The sequence below is a fragment of the Nerophis ophidion genome, linkage group LG07 (genome assembly GCF_033978795.1).
Source record: "Nerophis ophidion isolate RoL-2023_Sa linkage group LG07, RoL_Noph_v1.0, whole genome shotgun sequence".
Lineage (NCBI taxonomy): Eukaryota > Metazoa > Chordata > Actinopteri > Syngnathiformes > Syngnathidae > Nerophis > Nerophis ophidion.
Genome location: NC_084617.1, coordinates 67,233,185 through 67,254,133, shown reverse-complemented (window position 1 = coordinate 67,254,133; position 20,949 = coordinate 67,233,185). Strand labels below are relative to the sequence as shown.

Sequence of the window (20,949 nt, the reverse complement as noted above, 5' to 3'; positions counted from 1 at the left end):
GTATTGTACAGAAAGGACAACTTTTTTTCTCCTCCATTTGAAAATGTGGGCGTTATCATCATTACTGTCTGATTCCAATCAATGCAAGTCATCAGAATCAGGTAATACACCAACTTATATTCTTGTCTTCGTGAAAGAAATACATCTATATGTGTTACACATGCTTGTATTATCATTAAACACATTTAACTTGTTTACAAAAATGTCTCTTTCATAAATAAATAAATATAAATGATATATATATAAATGAGGTAGATCCCCTCGAGTTGGTCAATTGAAAAGTAACTCGCCTGCAGAAAAAGTGTGGGCACCCCTGTTCTAGGCTATTTATGCAATATTAAAAAAATTGTGAAAAACTGCATTCATTATTCGGTATTCGGCCTTCGGCCAAGCGTTTAAATTTTATTCGGCTTCGGCCACAAATTTTCATTTCGGTGCATCCCTAATATCAACCGTTACCGATATATACAGTCGTGGAATTAACACATTATTATGCTTATCGTATTTTTCTGAGTAAAAGTCGCGCCTGCCGAAAATGTATAATAAAGAAGGAAAAAAAACATATATAAGTCGCACTGGAGTATAAGTCACATTTTTGGGGGAAATTTATTTGATAAAACCCAACAATAAGAATAGACATTTGAAAGGCAATTTAAAATAAATAAAAAATAGTGAACAACAGGCTGAATAAGTGTATGTTATATGACGCATAAATAACCAACTGAGAAGGTGCTTGGTATGTTAACCTAACATATTATGGTTAACTATAACTATAACATATAGAAAATGCTATAAGTTTACCAAACAATCTGTCACTCCTAATCGCTAAATCCGATGAAATCTTATACGTCTTGTCTCTTACGTGAATGAGATAAATAATATTATTGGATATTTTACGCTAATGTGTTAATAATTTCACACATACCGTATTTCCTTGAATTGCTGCAGGCCATATAGTATGCGCCTGCCTTGAATTACTGCCGGGTCAAACTCGCTTCCCAAAATCATTAGCGCATGCTTAGTATTACCGCCTGGTCAAACTTGTGACGTCACGAGTGACACTTCCCATGTCATCATTTTCAAAATGGAGGCTGATTTCAATACCGGTAATTTGAAATCGCATAAAGCAGGGGTAGGGAACCTATGGCTCTAGAGCCAGATGCGGCTCTTTTGATGACTGCACCTGGCTCTCAGATAAATCTTAGCTGACATTGCTAAACACGGTAAGTAATGAATAACTCCGCTGGTAATCACAGTGGGAAATATAACGTTCAAAATATAAAAGATTCTCATGCATTTTAATCCATCCATCCGGTTCTACCGCACCTGTTCAAGAAGTCGCATTAATGATAAGAAGTATTTTATTTAATGTTGGTTAGCTTCAGAATAACAATGTTATTAAAAAGAATAATAGACTTATTATACTCTAAAAATGTTGGACTTACTTAAAAATGCATGCATTTAGTTCATCATCATCATCATCATTTATATGTATTCCTTTCATGAAAATGCATATATAAAAGCCACGTACAATTGACACTTTCATTGTTTTTTTGTTTCTTACACATTTCCATGACCAGAAAGGAGCAGATGGAAGAATAATATTCTTATATTTATCTGCCCCCTTTTTAACACAAACTATTTTAGATGACTTTAAAACTGTTCCCTCCAACAACACCCGAACTCCAACATACTTTCCAATTGTCCTATATTCAGTTTGATATAATTCCAGTTTTCTTTTTTTTATAACTCTTTTTAAAAACAAAGATATTCTTACGGCTTTTTGAGTCTTTGTTTAGAGAATTCCATGCTTTCACACCAACAACAGACAAGCACATTTGTTTCAAATTTGTCCGCACTCTTGGATGTTTAAAGTCATACGGCCTTCTGTGGTTCTCATCTTCAGATGTGAACACATAACCTTTGTATGTCCTATGGAAGAATTTTATTTCTCGCTTTGAACATCATTAATAGACTATTCAGTTCTACAATGTCTTTTAGTTTTAGTAATCCTGACCTAATGAAGAGTGGATTTGTGGGGTCTCTATATCGTACTTTAAAAATTATACGAATTGCTCTTTTCTGTGAAATAAAGGCATTATGTTGCTATGATATGTATTTCCCAATATTTCTGAACAATAATTTAAATAAGATAGAATAATAGTTGTATTCAGTCTTAAAAAAATATTATATGGCTCTCACGGAAATATGTTTTAAAATATTTGGCTTGTATGGCTCTCTCAGCTAAAAAGGTTCCCGACCCCTGGCATAAAGGGAAGAAGATTAGGAGCTATTCAGTAGGATTTAAGGTCCAAGCTTACATCACACTCAAATTTTTACTGCATACCTTTGGGAAGTGCCGGAGTGAGAAGAGGTTTTAAAATAATTAGCGCATGCTTACTTTTACCGCATGCCTTTGGTAAGCGCAGGAGTGAGAAGAGGTTTTAAATTAATTAGCGCCCCCGGTGGCAACTCAAGGAAATACGGTAAGTCGCACCGTCGGCCAAACCAAGAAAAAAAATACTGCGACTTATAGTCCGAAAAATACGGTAACCACATTCTGTTATCAACTCAACACAGTTTCTTGCAATCATGCCTCATTTGTGCTGAGCAAAGAAGCTTATTTGAGTTCTGAAATTTTCGACAGGTTGTTTTGCAAGCATTATGTTGCTTTCGCATAAAGCCCAACAGATGGGAAGAGGCACAGTGACAAGATTTTGCCTAGAGTAAACAAACAGTAAACATGGTGGCAAACCATTGATTACACTGTTGTGGTTTTCAGAACTGTAAATAAAGCGAATTTTGAGCATTACCTCAACATAAATTCACCTTGCATTCAGTCCGAGACAAACAAGCCAACAACTGCCTGGAAAGATACAGTCTACTATGTAACTCAAGTTCCCTGTTGGCCATAATGTAATCAATCAATCAAATCAATGTTATTTATATAGCCCTAAATCACAAGTGTCTCAAAGGGCTGCACAAGCCACAACGACATCCGCGGCACAGAGCCCACATAAGGGCAAGGAAAAACTCACCCCAGTAGGATGTTGATGTAAGAATAACAGTTAAAAATGATGTCTGACTAGCTTGAAAAGACAAGCACCCAGGACCTCGAGTCGAACACGGACTGGACAGAGGCACAATTCAGCTTAATTAAGACAGTGCTCTTGAATTGCAGCAATCGGCTTGGCAAATACTCCATTAGACTGCACAAAGGAACCCTCGAGTCGAACACGGACTGGACAGAGGCACAATTCAGCTTAATTAAGACAGTGCTCTTGAATTGCAGCAATCGGCTTGGCAAATACTCCATTAGACTGCACAAAGGAACAGGAAGGAAGTCACCAACCAAAACATCATCTCTGTCCTAGCATCGCCGGTAAAAACCAAACGACGGACTTTCACATCTCTTGACACTGGAGCAACTTAAATCTGTCGATTGCTAAGTGTTTGTTTGGCAGTAAATGTGGGTGGAGGGAAAGGCTAGATGTAAATATAGCTACAAATGAGGCATAATGCTGCAATATGTACACACAGCTAGCCTAAATAGCATGTTAGCATCGATTAGCATCGATTAGCATGTACGTAAATCGACTTGAATCCATCCCTGATCGTGTTGTTACACCCTCCGACAACACACCGACGAGGCATGATGTCTCCAAGGTACCGGAAAACAGTAGAAAAAAGGGAAAATAACAGAGCTGATTTGACTCGATGCGTGTGATGTGGCAGGGAAAAATGGCGTTGAGTACCGATGTGACGTCACGCTCTGACGTCGTCGCTCAGAGAGGGATAAACAGAAAGGCGTTTAATTCGCAAATATTCACCCATTTAGAGTTCGGAAATCGGTTAAAAACATATATATGGTCTTTTTTCTGCAACATCAAGGTATATATTGACGCTTACGTAGGTCTGGTGATAATGTTCCCCTTTAAACCAGTGTGGGTGGCAATGCTAGCAGGTTGGTTAAGTGTCTTGCCCACGGACAAAACAGCAGTGACTAGGATGGCAGAAGCGGAGATCGAACCTGGAACCCTCAAGTTGCTGGCCCCAACCGAGCCAAGCCGTCCCGGCAGAGTGAGACGGCCAAACGCTGCATCTCCCGTTACCCCTCAAAGCAATTTAAAATAACGTGACAGAAACTAGGCTGGAGCATCCTAATTACATAATGATTAAACATACCTCTCGCTGCCAGGCTGGAACTCAGAAAGCAAGGAGGGACGACGGCGATGGGGTTGAGCCAGGTGGGAGCTGTAGTCTCTGGCATGATGGGAGTGGTAGTCCACCATTCCCACTTCCTAACAAAAGGAAATCCAAAAAATATTTAATGGATCGTTATGTGAATAACTATTTCATTGTGCCCTGTAAAACACAGCCATTACTTGTATTCACATAAACTGTGACAGCAATGATCTACTTTAAAGGCCTACTGAAACCCACTACTACCGACCACGCAGTCTGATAGTTTATACATCAATGATGAAATATTAACATTGCAACACATGCCAATACGGCCAGTTCAGTTTACTAAATTGCAATTTTAAATTTCCCGCGGAGTTTCTTTTTGAAAACATCGCGGAATGATGACGTGTGTTTGTGACGTCTCGGGTTGGAGCGGACATATTAGCCCAGCACCACTTACGGCTAAAAGTCGTCTCTTTTCATCGCATAATTACACAGTAATATGGACATCTGTGTTGCTGAATCTTTTGCAATTTGTTCAATCAATAATGGAGACGTCAAAGAAGAATGCTGTTGGTGGAAAGCGGTGGATTGCAGCTGCCTTCAGCAACCGAGACACAGCCGGTGTTTGTTTGTTGTAAAGCTTTAAGACAGAGCGGTCAAGCGAACATGTTTCTCTACGTCAACCAGCAAGTTTTTGAATGGAGAAATTGCGATATTAAGTCGGCTCTTACCGGAGATTTCAGTGGAATACTTGACCTACTCCTGTAGATGTCAAAAAGGCAGCTGGGATCTTGGCTCCTCCATTGGCTTCTCTCAGAAACACTGGCGTTCACCGCAGCCATCCGACTTTCAGGTATGATTTTAGAAACTCACTAAAATACTATTAACACAATAAGCAGATAAGGGATTTTCCAAAATTATCCAAGTAAATGTGTCTAATAACATCTGAAACGGTCATACTGCCGCCGCCCGGAGCCGTTGCTTTTTCTTTTTTTGTGCTTCACTCTAACGTTCCTCATCCACGAATATTTCATCCTCGTTCAAATTAATGGGAAAATCGTTGCTTTCTCGGTCCGAATAGCTCTTGCTGCTTGAGACTATGATTAAAAACAATCTGAGAATGTGAGGAGCCCTACAACCCTTGACGTCACGCGCACCTCGTCTGCTACTTCCGGTAAAGGCAAGGCTTTTTTATCAGCGACCAAAAGTTGCGAACTTTATCGTCGATGTTCTTTACTAAATCCTTTTAGCAAAAATATGGCAATATTGCGAAATAATCAAGTATGACACATAGAATGGACCTGCTATACCCGTTTAAATAAGAAAATCTCATTTCAGTAGGCCTTTAAACGTGCCCCTATAACATAAAGCAGGGCTTGGTCTCAATTTATATGTGTGATAATGTGTCTACATAAGACATGATAATTAGGAAGTGTGGGTCCACTGCACAATGACAACATGAACTTCAGACCGTTAATGAGGGGACCGTGATGTGTCCGCAATATTGTGAGTGGGAAACTTTATAAAGGAAAACACAACTTATACCCCCTAGGGTCAGGCCCCTCTCTCTCAAAGATCAAGGCAGTGCCTATGTCTAAGTGTCGATCCAGCAGGCAGTATCATAAGTAGAGGTGTGGCGATACACTCATCTCTCGTGACAAGATAATGCATGATATTGGGTTGAAGGCCCCTTGTAAGGTCATCAAAGGTAATCCCACCAAACCTTATCCTTGTCCACAAACACACAATGGTCGTTAAAGACTTCCCTCTCCCCAGCCACTTCGTCTAGCTCTTCCCGGGGGATCTCGAGGCGTTCCCAGGTCAGCCGGGAGACATAGTCTTCCCAACATGTCCTGGGTCTTCCCCGTGGCCTCCTACCGGTTGGACGTGCCCTAAACACCTCCTTAGGGAGGCATTCGGGTGGCATCCTGACCAATTGTCCGAACCACCTCATCGGGCTCCTCTCGATGTGAAGGAGCAGCCGCTTAACTTTGAGCTCCCCCCCGGATGGCAGAGCTTCTCACCCTATCTCTAAGGGAGAGCCCCGCCACCCGGCGGAGGAAACTCATTTCGGCCGCTTGTATCCGTGATCTTGTCCTTTCGGTCATAACCCAAAGCTCATGACCATAGGTGAGGATGAGAATGTAGATCGACAGGTAAATTGAGAGCTTTGCCTTCCGGCTCAGCTCCTTTTTCACCACCACGTATCGATACAGCGTCCGCATTACTGAAGACGCCGCACCGATCCGCCTGTCGACCTCACGATCCACTCTTCCCTCACTCGTGAACAAGACACCGAGGTACTTGAACTCCTCCACTTGGGGCAGGGTCTCTTCCCCAACCTGGGCAAGAACCATGGACTCGGACTTGGAGGTGCTGATTCTCATCCCGGTCGCTTCACACTCGGCTGCGAACCGATCCAGTGAGAGCTGAAGATCCTGGCTAGATGCAGCCATCAGGACCACATTATCTGCAAAAAGCAGAGACCTAATCCTGCAGCCACCAAACCGGATCCCCTCAACGCCTTGACTGCGCCTAGAAATTCTGTCCATAAAAGTTATGAATAGAATCTGTGACAAAGGGCAGCCTTGGCGGATTCCAACCCTCACTGGAAACGTGTCCGACTTACTGCCGGCAATGCGGACCAAGCTCTGACACTGATCGTACAGGGAACCAACAGCTACAATCAGACTGTCCTATACCCCATACTCTATATCCAGTGTTGTGGTATTTCAATTAACTGGAATCCAGTGTGCTGTGGGGCCCTATTGTAGTGAATCACACCTGAGCCATCATAAAATAATCAAATCTTTAATGGACATGTGAAAGTAAACAATGTGATAAAGAACATTTTACATAAAAAAATCCAGGGATCTAGATATCTGGTCAGGACACCTCACTTTTTTGCCTTAACCTTCATTGTCCATTCCTTTTTGGTGACTCTATATACTCTGGACCTAGACGTCGAGTCCACGACATACATGGCGGAGAATAACTGATACAGTCTGCTTTGCCGGTCCAAAAGCATTCGCTGTTTTCTGTACATTGGAAATTTCTGTGGCCGTCTGAGAAGTGTTGTATCCCAAATAGCTGCAATCGATTTCTCTTAAGGTATTCATGTGTGATTTCCACAAGCGTCTGTACATGTACAAGAAGGACAAACAAGGGCATGACTCGCCTCCATCTTTCTAGTGTTTACCTCTGAGTGGAAACAGGTTGTTATGAAGCTACCTGTGTCGCATTCTTTCTGATGTACCTTCCTGTGTGGGGTGCAGTCTTTCTGGAGTCACTTCTTCTCTGAGCTCAGTTTGTAAACGATCGATGAGTCCATAAAAAGCTAAAAGCCGGAGATTCAAGAAATACAGGGCGCACTTGACCGTGCAAAAAATTATCCAAGGGGGGGAACCTTAAACAATGGTTTAGTGTGGCTGAAACGAGGCCTAGGCTAAATAATTATTTGTTTAAGGAGTTAATGTAGACAGAGCCTAAGACAATGAGACTAGACAAGATTGTATCGTAAATTTTAAGCGGAGGTGCCATACAGGGTGGTAGAGACAGTTCTACGGGTCCCTGACCTGCTTTAAAAAAAATACTATGACAAGATATGTGATTGGACATGATTCAATTTTTAGGGTGCAAGTGTGATTGTTTTCTTGTGCTGAAAAATGTTCACCATGATTCAAGTAAATTGTTCTTGTGCATGAATGCGTGAACTTTTAACGGTGGAACTTGTTTCCACAAACATGTATATAAAATGAAAAATTACAAAAGTAAAAAAAAAAGTGATTATTATTAAATGTGTCTTTTAGGAGTTTTGCGGGGTCTTTTGCAGCTTTCATTTTCGGGGCGTCAAGTCAATAATTTGCCTGAATTGTCTTCTCTCTAGGGTGCTGCAGTTTGCAACCTGCTGCTGTAGCGAAAGGATTCAGTCGTGTTTCTGTTGTGTCCTATGCCCTGTCTACATTAAGCCGGATAACTCCTTAAACAGATAATTATTTAGCCGAAGCCACGTTTCAGCCACACTAACCCATCGTTTAAGGTTCCCTTCCTTTGATATTTTTTTACACGGGTAAGTGCGTTGTGTATTTCTTGAATCTCTGACTCTTAGCTTTGTATGGACTCATTGATCGTTTACAAACTGAATTCGGGGAGGAAGTGACGCCAGAAAGAACGCGCCACAGCCAGCTTCATAACAGAAAAGACGGAAACTTGCGATTGCAGCTATTTGGGATACAACACATCTCAGATGGCAACATAGCAATGTTAAAGCAACGGTTTTAGATAAGACCTGGAAGAACCAGAGCCTGGTGGGATATGTTTGTCAACGATTGTGTTGTGTCACAGGAGCGGCAAGAGAATGTCCAGGTCAGCTGTGATTCTACTTAGAGAAAAATGTTGTCCATTTCTCGAAGGTGAGTCAACGAGAATGCGGGCTCCCGTGGACGAGGGAGTACTACTGAAAACAGCGAATGCATTTGGACCGGCAAAGCAGACTATCATTTATTGTCCGCGATGTATGTCGAGCTATTACTCAACGTCCAGAACTATTGTGAAGCCATAAAGTGGTTGTGGCCGTCAAGTACGACCGCCAATTTTAGCCTACAAGCACAGTGTCTTGACCAGATATCTAGATCCCTAGATTTATTGTTGTAAAATGTTGTTTATCACATTGTTTACTTTCACACGTCCATTAAAGTATGATGGCTCAGGTGTGATTCACTACAATAGTCTATCAGCAGCTGAGGCAAGCAAGGTTTATTCTTAGGCGGTAACTCGAACGAGTATGACGGTCCTCTTGGTAGGAGGTGTATCCTTTTATGGAGGATGACTGTGCGTGACTTTGTTTTACTTGGGGAGACTGGTGCACAGACAGTCTCCAAACGATCCTTGACAGAATCGGGTCAGGGTCCAGTGGCATGGAGTCCAAGACGACTGGGGACCCTTTTCTGCTGCAGCCTTCTTCCGCCGTTGAGGTGTTCACCTTATCCCTGGGCTATGGGGCAGTCAGGTACTAGGCCTTTGCCAAGGGCCACCTGGGGTAACAGTAGTAAAGGGGTTAACCTCCTAGTGCCCCAAGACCCCATAGAGGATCCTCCACTGCCGGATGCACTTTAACATCATGCCCAGAACTAGTAAGCAAGGTTTATTCTTAGGCGGTAACCCAAACGAGTATGACGGTCCTCTTGGTAGGGGTGTATCCTTTTATGGAGGATGACTGTGCGTGACTTTGTTTTACTTGGGGAGACTGGTGCACAGACAGTCTCCACACGATCCTTGACAGAATCGGGTCAGGGTCCAGTGGCATGGAGTCCAATTCGACTGGGGACCCTTTTCTGCTGCAGCCTTCTCCCGCCGTTGAGGTCTTCACCTTATCCCTGGCTAGGGGGCAGTCAGGTACTAGGCCTTTACCAAGGGCCACCTGGGGTAACAGTAGTAAAGGGGTTAACCTCCTAGTGCCCCAAGACCCCATAGAGGATCTTCCACTGCCGGATGCACTTTAACATCATGCCCAGAACTAGTAAGCAAGGTTTATTCTTAGGCGGTAACTCGAACGAGTATGACGGTCCTCTTGGTAGGGGTGTATCCTTTTATGGAAGATGACTGTGCGTGACTTTGTTTTACTTGGGGAGACTGGTGCACAGACAGTCTCCACACGATCCTTGACAGAATCGGGTCAGGGTCCAGTGGCATGGAGTCCAATTCGACTGGGGACCCTTTTCTGCTGCAGCCTTCTTCCGCCATTGAGGTCTTCACCTTATCCCTGGCTAGGGGGCAGTCAGGTACTAGGCCTTGGCCAAGGGCCACCTGGGGTAACAGTAGTAAAGGGGTTAACCTCCTAGTGCCCCAAGACCCCATAGAGGATCCTCCACTGCCGGATGCACTTTAACATCATGCCCAGAACTAGTAAGCAAGGTTTATTCTTAGGCGGTAACCCAAACGAGTATGACGGTCCTCTTGGTAGGGGTGTATCCTTTTATGGAGGATGACTGTGCGTGACTTTGTTTTACTTGGGGAGACTGGTGCACAGACAGTCTCCACACGATCCTTGACAGAATCGGGTCAGGGTCCAGTGGCATGGAGTCCAATTCGACTGGGGACCCTTTTCTGCTGCAGCCTTCTTCCGCCCTTGAGGTCTTCACCTTATCCCTGGGCTAGGGGGCAGTCAGGTACTAGGCCTTTGCCAAGGGCCACCTGGGGTAACAGTAGTAAAGGGGTTAACCTCCTAGTGCCCCAAGACCCCATAGAAGATCCTCCACTGCCGGATGCACTTTAACATCATGCCCAGAACTAGTAAGCAAGGTTTATTCTTAGGCGGTAACCCAAACGAGTATGACGGTCCTCTTGGTAGGGGTGTATCCTTTTATGGAGGATGACTGTGCGTGACTTTGTTTTACTTGGGGAGACTGGTGCACAGACAGTCTCCACACGATCCTTGACAGAATCGGGTCAGGGTCCAGTGGCATGGAGTCCAATTCGACTGGGGACCCTTTTCTGCTGCAGCCTTCTCCCGCCATTGAGGTCTCCACCTTATCCCTGGCTAGGGGGCAGTCAGGTACTAGGCCTTTGCCAAGGGCCACCTGGGGTAACAGTAGTAAAGGGGTTAACCTCCTAGTGCCCCAAGACCCCATAGAGGATCCTCCACTGCCGGATGCACTTTAACATCATGCCCAGAACTAGTAAGCAAGGTTTATTCTTAGGCGGTAACTCAAACGAGTATGACGGTCCTCTTGGTAGGGGTGTATCCTTTTATGGAGGATGACTGTGCGTGACTTTGTTTTACTTGGGGAGACTGGTGCACAGACAGTCTCCACACGATCCTTGACAGAATTGGGTCAGGGTCCAGTGGCATGGAGTCCAATTCGACTGGGGACCCTTTTCTGCTGCAGCCTTCTTCCGCCGTTGAGGTCTTCATCTTATCACTGGCTAGGGGGCAGTCAGGCACTAGGCCTTTGCCAAGGGCCACCTGGGGTAACAGTAGTAAAGGGGTTAACCTCCTAGTGCCCCAAGACCCCATAGAGGATCCTCCACTGCCGGATGCACTTTAACATCATGCCCAGAACTAGTAAGCAAGGTTTATTCTTAGGCGGTAACTCGAACGAGTATGACGGTCCTCTTGGTAGGGGTGTATCCTTTTATGGAGGATGACTGTGCGTGACTTTGTTTTACTTGGGGAGACTGGTGCACAGACAGTCTCCACACGATCCTTGACAGAATCGGGTCAGGGTCCAGTGGCATGGAGTCCAATTCGACTGGGGACCCTTTTCTGCTGCAGCCTTCTTCCGCCGTTGAGGTCTTCACCTTATCCCTGGGCTAGGGGGCAGTCAGGTACTAGGCCTTTGCCAAGGGCCACCTGGGGTAACAGTAGTAAAGGGGTTAACCTCCTAGTGCCCCAAGACCCCATAGAGGATCTTCCACTGCCGGATGCACTTTAACATCATGCCCAGAACTAGTAAGCAAGGTTTACTGTTAAGAGAAATGTGGCAATAGGCTACATTGAAACACAGGGTAAAAATACACTTCCAGGTCAGAGGTAACTGTGACAGGCACATATTTTTTCACGCATACGTACTAGGTTGCGTTACAGAGGAGGAAGTGGGTCTTAAACAGTGGCATTGTGTGTGTGTGGACAAGGATACGGTTAGGTGGGATATAGCCTGGATAACGTTGGTGTAGAATGGGCCTTAGTGCCTATGATTGAGCTAGGTTGGGCTGCTTGGTCATACACAACGGTGCGTTGGCTGTGGAACTCACAGGAAAGAGAGAGTGACCACCCCTAGGTAATTTCATTGAAATTTAGCTTGAAAAGCTCAATAAAAATGATTTAAAAAATGCATTGTGTGGTAGGCCTCTTACAGTGTGTGCCCGCTGGAGCTGCAATGGTAAGGCAGCCGGGTTTGGCAGGTGCCGTGTGTCCATAGTCCTCCGGCCCGTTGTCATAGACTGGGGATGAGAAGACATCCTGGCACAGCCTCTTCCTCTACAGACAGGAAGTAGGTGTGTTTGCGGAGCAGTCCCGTTGCATTATCGGTGGGTTGTTTTGCCAGCAAACTATAGAGGAAAAAGACAATTTTGTGTTATTAAATCCTGCAGCTCAAAAATGTAGAACACCAAGGATAGCGGAAAATAAATCCTCTTCATAAATAAAACAAGCATGTGCAACTGCAGATGACAACAATTTGATGTGAAATGAATACACGTCTTGAGAAGAAAGGCAAATCAAACACAACAATCAATAAAGTCTACCCTTTTCAGTGCCAGACACCCCACAAGCAATAAAACACGCCACTCTACCCACAAATCCGAAAGCTTACACAGGACCATGTTTGATTAAAAATTGATCAGTGTTGTTTAGGCCGTAATTATACATTACAACAGTGTTTTGGGAGGTTGAAATAAAAAGATTTTAACACAGGCTTCAGCATGATCATTTTTAAATCAATAACGCCAACATTTCCACTAATCCGCAAAAAATTGCTTTTTTATTGTTTTGTAAATAACTACATTGATTTATATGAAAATGCCACACCAAATGCCTACTGTAAGTGCTAAGAAGACAAGAGCCTACACTCCACTTTTCAACACTTTGCCTTCCTGATGAAAAATGTAGACCATCGGTGTTGAAAGTGTAGCCCTGGGGGCCATTTACACAACACAGTTCTTTTTTATGGACAGGTGGCAAATTGTAGAAATAAAATGCATTTCAAAATAAAACAAACATGGAAAAACAGAGCAAAAGGGCTTAATGTAATTAGAAAAAGATGAAAAAGTGATACTAAAGACTAACAAAGATGTGCCTTAAATATGTGTTTTAGCTTTTTTGTCAAGCCCATTTCATTTCAAATTACATGATGTGTAATCATTTAATTCTATAGACAATACTCCATGATGACATGATTTAAAAAAAAATATTATTAGAATAGAATAGTTATATCGTCATTATTACAGTGAACAGGTTCAAAGAACAACAAAATTGGAGCAGATCCCGAAAGGCAGTGGTCCCCAACCACCGGTAATTTTTTTTTTTCTTTTTCATGAAAAAGGGACGTTTTTGTCATGAAAAAGGGAGGTTTTTGTGGTTGGTGCACTAATTGTAAGTGTATATTGTGTTTTTTATGTTGATTTAATAAAAAATAAAAAAGTATTTATTATTCCAGAATGATCCTAGTAAATGTGTCTAATAACATTTGAATCGCTCCCACTGCCCTCTAGTCTTTTGTCTTTTTTTTTTCTGCTAGTCCTTCACTCTCACTTTCCTCATCCACGAATCTTTCATCCTCACTCAAATTAATGGGGAAATCGTCGCTTTCTCGGTCCGAATCGCTCTCGCTGCTGGTGGCCATGATTGTAAACCGTGTTCAGATGTGAGGAGCTCCACAACCCGTGATGTCACGTGCAAATCGTCTGCTACTTCCGGGGGCGGGGGAGGTCCTTTTTTTAATTTATTTTTTTTATTTTTTTCTTTGTCATGAAAAAGGGACGTTTTTGTCATGAAAAAGGGAGGTTTTTGTGGTTGGTGCACTAATTGTAAGTGTATATTGTGTTTTTTATGTTGATTTAATAAAAAATAAAAATGTTTTTATTTTTATTTTTTTTAAATAAAAATGAACAAAAAATTATTCCGCGGCCCGGTGGTTGGGGACCACTGCACTAAAGCGTCTGCCCGAGTGTAGCAGTTCTAGGTGGCAGTGGGATGGGTCTTTCAGGATGCTCTGTGCTTTCCTGAGACAGCAGGAGCTGTACAGGTCAGCCAGGGAGGGGAGGGGGGCATCCGATGATCTTCTGGGCGGTCTTTACGATACTCTGGAGCGCCGTTCTCTCTGCGGCCGTGCAGCTGCTGAACCACACGCAGATGCAGTAGGTCAGGATGCTCTCAATGGACACCAGCAGTTCCTGTGAGAGGTGAATGTTCCCGAGTAGTCTCAGGAAGTGCAGTCTCTGGTGGGACTTTTTGAAGGTAGCCGTGGTGTAGGTGCTTCGGGTTAGGCCGTCGTCTCCAGAAAGCGTAAGTCGGAGACCCTCTCCACGCAGTCACCGCTGATGACCAGGGGCAGGATGTCTGTTTTTTTTTCCTCCTGAAGTCTATGAACAGCTCCTTGTTTTTGGAGGTGTTCAGGGCCAGGTTGTTTACAGGTTATTATTATTACAAAACCAAAAAAATCCTATAAACATAAGTACTGTATTCACAGCCTTTGGTCAATACTTTGTTGATGCACCTTTGGCAGCAATTACAGCCTCAAGTATTTTTGAATACGATGTCACAAGCTTGGCAGACCCTGTGCCGAGTCATATTAAAGACTTAAGGCTTCAATTGTGCATCAACAAAGTATAGAGCAAAGGCTGTGAATACTTATGCACATGTGATTTTTGTTTTTGTTTTCTATTTGTAATAAATTTGCAATTTATTAGAAATTGAGGCAAAACACATGATGTCAACATGTTAACATTAAAGGCCTACTGAAACCCACTACTACCGACCACGCAGTCTGATAGTTTATATATCAATGATGAAATATTAACATTGCAACACATGCCAATAGTTTACAAAATTGCAATTTTAAATTTTGTGCCGAAGTATCCTGCTGAAAACGTCATGGTATGATGACGCGTGCGCGTGACGTCACGGATTGTAGAGGACCTTTTGTTCCAGCATCGTTCTCAGCTATTAAGTCGTCTGTTTTCATCGCAAAATTCCACAGTATTCTGGACATCTGTGTTGCTGAATCTTTTGCAATTTGTTCAATGAACAATGGAGACATCAAAGAAGAAAGCTGTATGTGGGAAGCGGTGTATTGCGGCCGCCTTTAGCAACACAAACACAGCCGGTGTTTCATTGTTTACATTCCCGAAAGATGACAGTCAAGCTTTACTATGGAAAAGATATGTCAAGCGAACACGGTTGGATTGGACCACACACACAAAGTACAGTGTATTATGCAGCGATCATTTCGAAAGATCGTGTTTCGACGAGGGTCCCTTGCGAAGGGCAGAGATGGGCATCGCCACCACCTGTCGACTGGTGCTAAAGAAAGGTGCGGGGCCGACCTTCAGGTTGTACAGGTACGACCATATAATCTCACTATAACACTACTAACACAATAAGCAGATAAGGGATTTTCCAGAATGATCCTAGAAAATGTGTCTAATAACATCTGAATCGCTCCCACTGCCCTCTAGTCTTTTGTCTTTTTTTTTTCTAGTCCTTCACTCTCACTTTCCTCATCCACAAATCTTTCATCCTCACTCAAAATAATGGGGAAATCGTCGATTTCTAGGTCCGAAACGCTCTCGCTGCTGGTGGCCATGATTGTAAACAATGTTCAAATGTGAGGAGCTCCACAACCCGTGACGTCACGCATACATCGTCTGCTACTTCTGGTACAGTCATGGCTTTTTTATTAGCGACCAAAAGTTGCGAACTTTATTGTCAATGTTTTCTACTAAATCCTTTCAGCAAAAATATGGCAATATCGCGGAATGATCAAGTATGACACATAGAATGGACCTGCTATCCCCGTTTAAATAAGAACATCTTATTTCAGTAGGCCTTTAACTTTAGACTACTGTCAACAGTAGTCTAACGCTTCGGGTTAGACTACTGTTGTGTTGTGCGCGGTTGAATGTGTGTATGTATGAGTATGCTTGCTTTTGTGCTCCTATTTTGTGTTTGTCATATCGCGTTTTTGTGCTTGCCACCATGTCTCAGCATTCCATGCATATACTGACCGCAGGAGCCCCTGTCAAAAGCTTCTTCTAGCTCAGGGTTCTCAGACACATGGCCCGCGGGCCGCATTAATTTGCGGCCCCCACCTTAATATGAAAGTTTAATGTAAGTACGGCCCGCGAGTTTTATATGAATGGCGCTTGACAGCGTTGTGTTATTTGGCTCCAAAATGGCTCTTTCAACGTTCTGCTTTGCCTACCCCTGCATTAGTGGAAAAGCGGCAAATGGGTGAAAGTGACAGAGACGTTGCCATGGAGACGAGGGTTTTCTTACGTGCCTGGCTGCAGTAACACCGCGACACCTGTCCGTCAGTAATAACCTGGACCAATTCAAACCGTTATTTGTATGTTTTATTGTTTAATTTGCATTCCCTCACACGATGAACACTACATACATTTCTATATGACGCTGGATAACACTCCGGGAGCCGTCACATTTTTGCACTCACTATCCCCGTACTTTACTGGCTATTATCCGCCGAACGCTGTGTTGCTGTAGGGAGGAAAAGCGGAATGACACACATTGCGGAAATAACATTATTCTCCGTGCGTCGGCAGAATACAAATATATTCCACAACCCCAAACATGTATTTTTCAAAGCCTGCAGTGAAGAGAATAATAATAGATTTGTAAAAAAAAAACACTTTACGTTGAGCGAACCACCTCAAAGTGCCACAGTGTAAAAAATAGTAATAATAATAATAGTAAAAAGATAATAAAAATAAATAAAATATAAAACTAGAAACACCCCAATAGCTAGAACCAGCATGCATGTCTATAAAAAGGCTTTTTTAAAAAGATGGGTTTTAAGCCTTTTTTTTTTTTTTTTTTTTAAAGTATCCACAGTTTGAGGTGCCCTCAGGTGGTCAGGGAGAAAGGTTCGTGATGAGCAAAGACAATTCCAGGAAAAGTGGGAGATGCAATATTTCTTTGTTGAGCACAGGGGCACCTCGGCGTGTCTTATTTGCACAGATAAAGTTGCAGTGCACAAGGGATACAATTTGAAACATCATTATTAGGTATGCACCGAAATGAAAATTTGTGGCCGAAGCCGAAACCGAATCAAATTTGAGCGCTTGGCCGAAGGCCGAATACCAAATACCGAATAATAAATGCAGTTTTTCACAACTTTTTTATATTGCATAAATAGCCTAGAATAAATTTTTAGACATGTTTTTCAAATAAAGTAAATTTTTATTGAATATTGACATTTTTTAATATTCCAGTAGTCTTTGCTTTTCAAAAAAAGCACAGTTTTTCATTTATATTAGGCCTTCAAACAAAACATGCATTCCAAAAAAAAAATAAAGTGCATTAAAGTGGATAAACCAACAACAAAATGAATTATTGTCCTTTTAGCAAAAGTCTGCTTAGCCACAGTAGATATGCTAATAATGTAAACAGAAGGCTCAAGTAAATCTCAATTAAGTGTGTGCTTATAACCTCATACACTTATACAGGTACACAACATATCCCAGGGCAGAACAGATTTGTCAATAACAGTACTTCAGCTTCAGAATAAAAAGAAGGAAACTAACTATGTATAAAACAATTTAAATTTTAAAATTTGATTGCGTCACAGCGTCAAAAAATTGCGTCTTTGCGTCACACGCCACTATTCGGCCTTGCTTTTAACTCATTCCACCGAAGGCCGAATGTGGCTTTTTTTGCCATATTCGGCCGAATATATTCAGTTACCGATTAATCGGTGCATCCCTAATCATTATACAACTAGACATGCTGAGGAGTATGCAAACATTTTTTTAAAGAAATCTTTTCCTGCGACCCAGCCTCACCCAGACTCCGCATCCAGTGGCCCCCAGGTGAATTGAGTTTGAGACCCCTGTTCTAGCTTATCTGGGAAACCCTTTCACTTACCACTATCCTTAAATGGATACTCACTACTGTTGTAATCGTAATATGGTATCGTGAATAAACTTGAAACTTAATAGAACTAAGTCAAACAGAAGGCAGGAAGAGATCCAAGCAGGACAAAAAAAAAAGAAGGTGAGAATAACCAACCACTGTTTAATAATGCAAGCCCATTCCACATGCATTCCCCTGAAAAGGGTATAAACGAATCTGGTGGACAAAAACCTGAATGGAGACAAGGAGGCCGGCGCAATAAAAGAGCTCTGACATAAAGTCAGAGGGGAGCGAGGGCTTCCAGACGGGAGGCTCAACACATGCACTGGCAGTGCTGCATACACCCACAAGCAAGCCGCTGGCTCAAAGCCAAGAGAGTGGATGAACTCGGTCACCTTGCTCGCTCACTCTAGCACGCTTACTCTGAACCACACTGCAGAGTGGAGTGAGTGGGCTGTAAGCCTTCAGTGGTGCAAGTCAATACCTCATTGCACCCACACCACTTTCCCAATGAATTGTCGTATGGCTGTGGGAATTCTTGCAGAGAGACCAGGGATTTGTTCTCAACGAGAGCTGGATGAAGTTTTGGTCTACTTGCTCTAGGTAAACATTAAAACTATGTATATTTGGGGTGTTATAATTGATTGATATATCGATAGATCGATTTAAATTCCTAAGATTCGAGAAAATCGATTTTGCCCTGCTAGTTAGGCTTCCAGAAGATATTTAGCAATACAGCATTGTTTTAAGAAAATGATTAACACATTTTATTGATACTAGAAAACAAAACATTGTCTTTAAGTTTTAAGTATTTAAGTCCCATCTTAAAACTCATTTGTATACTTTTTGGCTGAGAGAGCCCAGAAGCCAAATATTTTAAAATGTATTTCTGTAAGAGCCATGTCATATCTTTTAACACTGAACACAACTAAACGCGTGCATTTTTTAGTAAGATTAACACTTCTAGAGTATAACAGGTCTCTTATTCTGTGTAATAACATTGTTATTCTGAAGCTAACTGTGGAGGGGGCGTGGCCTCCAGCGAAGCGGGGTGTTGCCAGGATCGACCTCGAAATCAGCGACAGGTGTGTAGATGGCCTACATGGGCCTTGTTATATAATCACCTGTCGCTCTGTTATAAGCAGCAGCCCGGAGGAAAGACGGGGTTGGAGCTGGAGCCAGAGCGCGAGCGAGAACGAAAGAGAAAAAAGACAATTGCTGGAAAGCAACTGAGAGACTTATTGAAAAATAAAACAATATTGTAACTCTGAAACAGGCTTTCATGTCGGTGCTTGGTGGTCTGAAGAACCCCCAGGAGAGCAAGCCCCTAATTAACCAATAATAAATAAATAACTTCTTACCATTAACGCAACTTCCTGAACAGGTGCGGTAGGAAAACGGATGGATGGATTAAAACTGCATGAGAATGCTTTATATTTTGAACATTATTACATGATTACAACTGGAATTATTCATTACTTATCGTGTCAAGCAATGTCATCTCAGATTTATCTGAGAGCCGGATGCAGTCATCAAAAGAGCCACATCTGGCTCGCGAGCCATAGGTTCCCTACCCCTGCTCTAGCATTTAAAAAGACCCCCTTTTTAGACCAGTTGATCTGCCGTTTCTTTTATTTTCTCCTATGCCCCCCTCTCCCTCGTGGAGGGGTGGAAAGAGCCGGTGGCCATGGATGAAAAGCTGGCTGTCCAGAGTCGGGACCCCGGGGTGGACCGCTCGCCTGTGCATCGGTTGGGGACATCTCAGCGCTGCTGACCCGTCTCCGCTCGGGATGGCCCCACTATGGACTGGACTCTCACTATTATGTTAGATCCACTATTGACTGGACTTTCACAATATTATGCTAGACCCACTCGACGTCCATTGCATTTGGTCTCCCCTAGAGGGAGACCACTGGGTTGGGAGTTTTTCCTTGCCATTATGTGGGCTCTGAACCGATGTCGTTGAGGCTTGTGCAGCTCTTTGAGACACTTGTGATTTAGGGTTATATAAATAAACATTGATTGATTGATTGATTGGTTGATTAAAAAATGTTTTTAGCTCTTTTAAACAAATAAACATTATGCGAAAAGATCAAAGATGGTGCTCCCCAAAAGGGTCATGTCTCTGTTTACACTGCACACCAAATCAGATTTGTTCCCAGTTACATTTGAAAACATCAGATTCCAATAGGATTCAGGACTACCTCCTCATGAGGCCCCGTTTACACTGCACACCGATTTTTTTTCCAGTCTAAACGCTCTTTTCTCACAAGGGAGAGGGGGGCAGAGGAGAAAAGAAAAGAAGCGGCAGATCAACTGGTCTAAAAAGGGGGTTTATTTAAAGGCTGGAGTATACAAATGAGTTTTAAGATGGGACTTAAATGCTTCTACTGAGGTAGCATCTCTAACTGTTACCGGGAGGTAATTCCATAGTACTGGAGCCCGAATAGAACACGTTCTATAGCCCGCAGACTTTTTTGGGGCTCTGGGAATCATGATCATCGATGATTCGTTGCAGCCCCAAAATAAATAACTGTCGTTCAGATGCTTCCTTCAGTCTCTGCAATACTGGATTCAACTGTTGTCCAATCTGTATGATTTGTTGTTGTTAGTGTTTAATGAAAGCCAACACACAACTGAATCAGAATTACTTTTAAATCCGCTTTTGTTTATTACCATCAGCCATAGTAACACCTATTCAGTTGGCTATTTCAATTGTTTGCACAATTTTGCAATACGTTTGACACGTGCAAGGTTTTCTACAAAATAAAACATAATTACTTCCATGTGTACTCTTATAGAACCCATCACTATGTTCCTTGTTATCTTTGTTGGCACTGAGGCATTAAAAATATATTGATCTCTGTCACTCGTTAAACCTCCACCATATTTAACTCCAGCAAAGCCAATTACATAACACCTAGCAATGTTTTCTTCTCCGCTGGCTGACTTGCTCCTCCTTGCCCTTTAGTGTCTGCATCGTTACATTTTCTTTTTCCATTTGCTATACGGTTGGAATAATGGTAACAAGCAGCTCATTTATTTGTTGTTTTTATAACACTGTCCAAAGTACAAGTACTGCCAATTTATATTCCCAGAAACCAGACAACACTCTTTTTTTGATTAAATACACATTTTTAATCAATTCTGTGGTCAATTACTTAAATTTAGAG

At 42.6% G+C, this 20,949-nt stretch overlaps 1 protein-coding gene across 8 annotated transcripts in view; it reads right to left on the bottom strand.

Moving 5' to 3' along the window:
* ncor2 (nuclear receptor corepressor 2) overlaps positions 1-20,949 on the bottom strand; it is a 245,010-nt gene that overhangs the window by 190,898 nt on the left and 33,163 nt on the right. For all 8 annotated transcript variants that reach the window (XM_061906950.1, XM_061906951.1, XM_061906943.1 and 5 more), the window contains exons 2-3: positions 12,043-12,237; positions 4,186-4,301 (exon numbers count right to left, since the gene is read on the bottom strand). In XM_061906950.1, coding sequence (XP_061762934.1) covers positions 4,186-4,301; positions 12,043-12,147 — 221 coding nt within the window. In that variant the 5' untranslated portion in view covers positions 12,148-12,237. The remainder of the gene's footprint in view (positions 1-4,185; positions 4,302-12,042; positions 12,238-20,949) is intronic.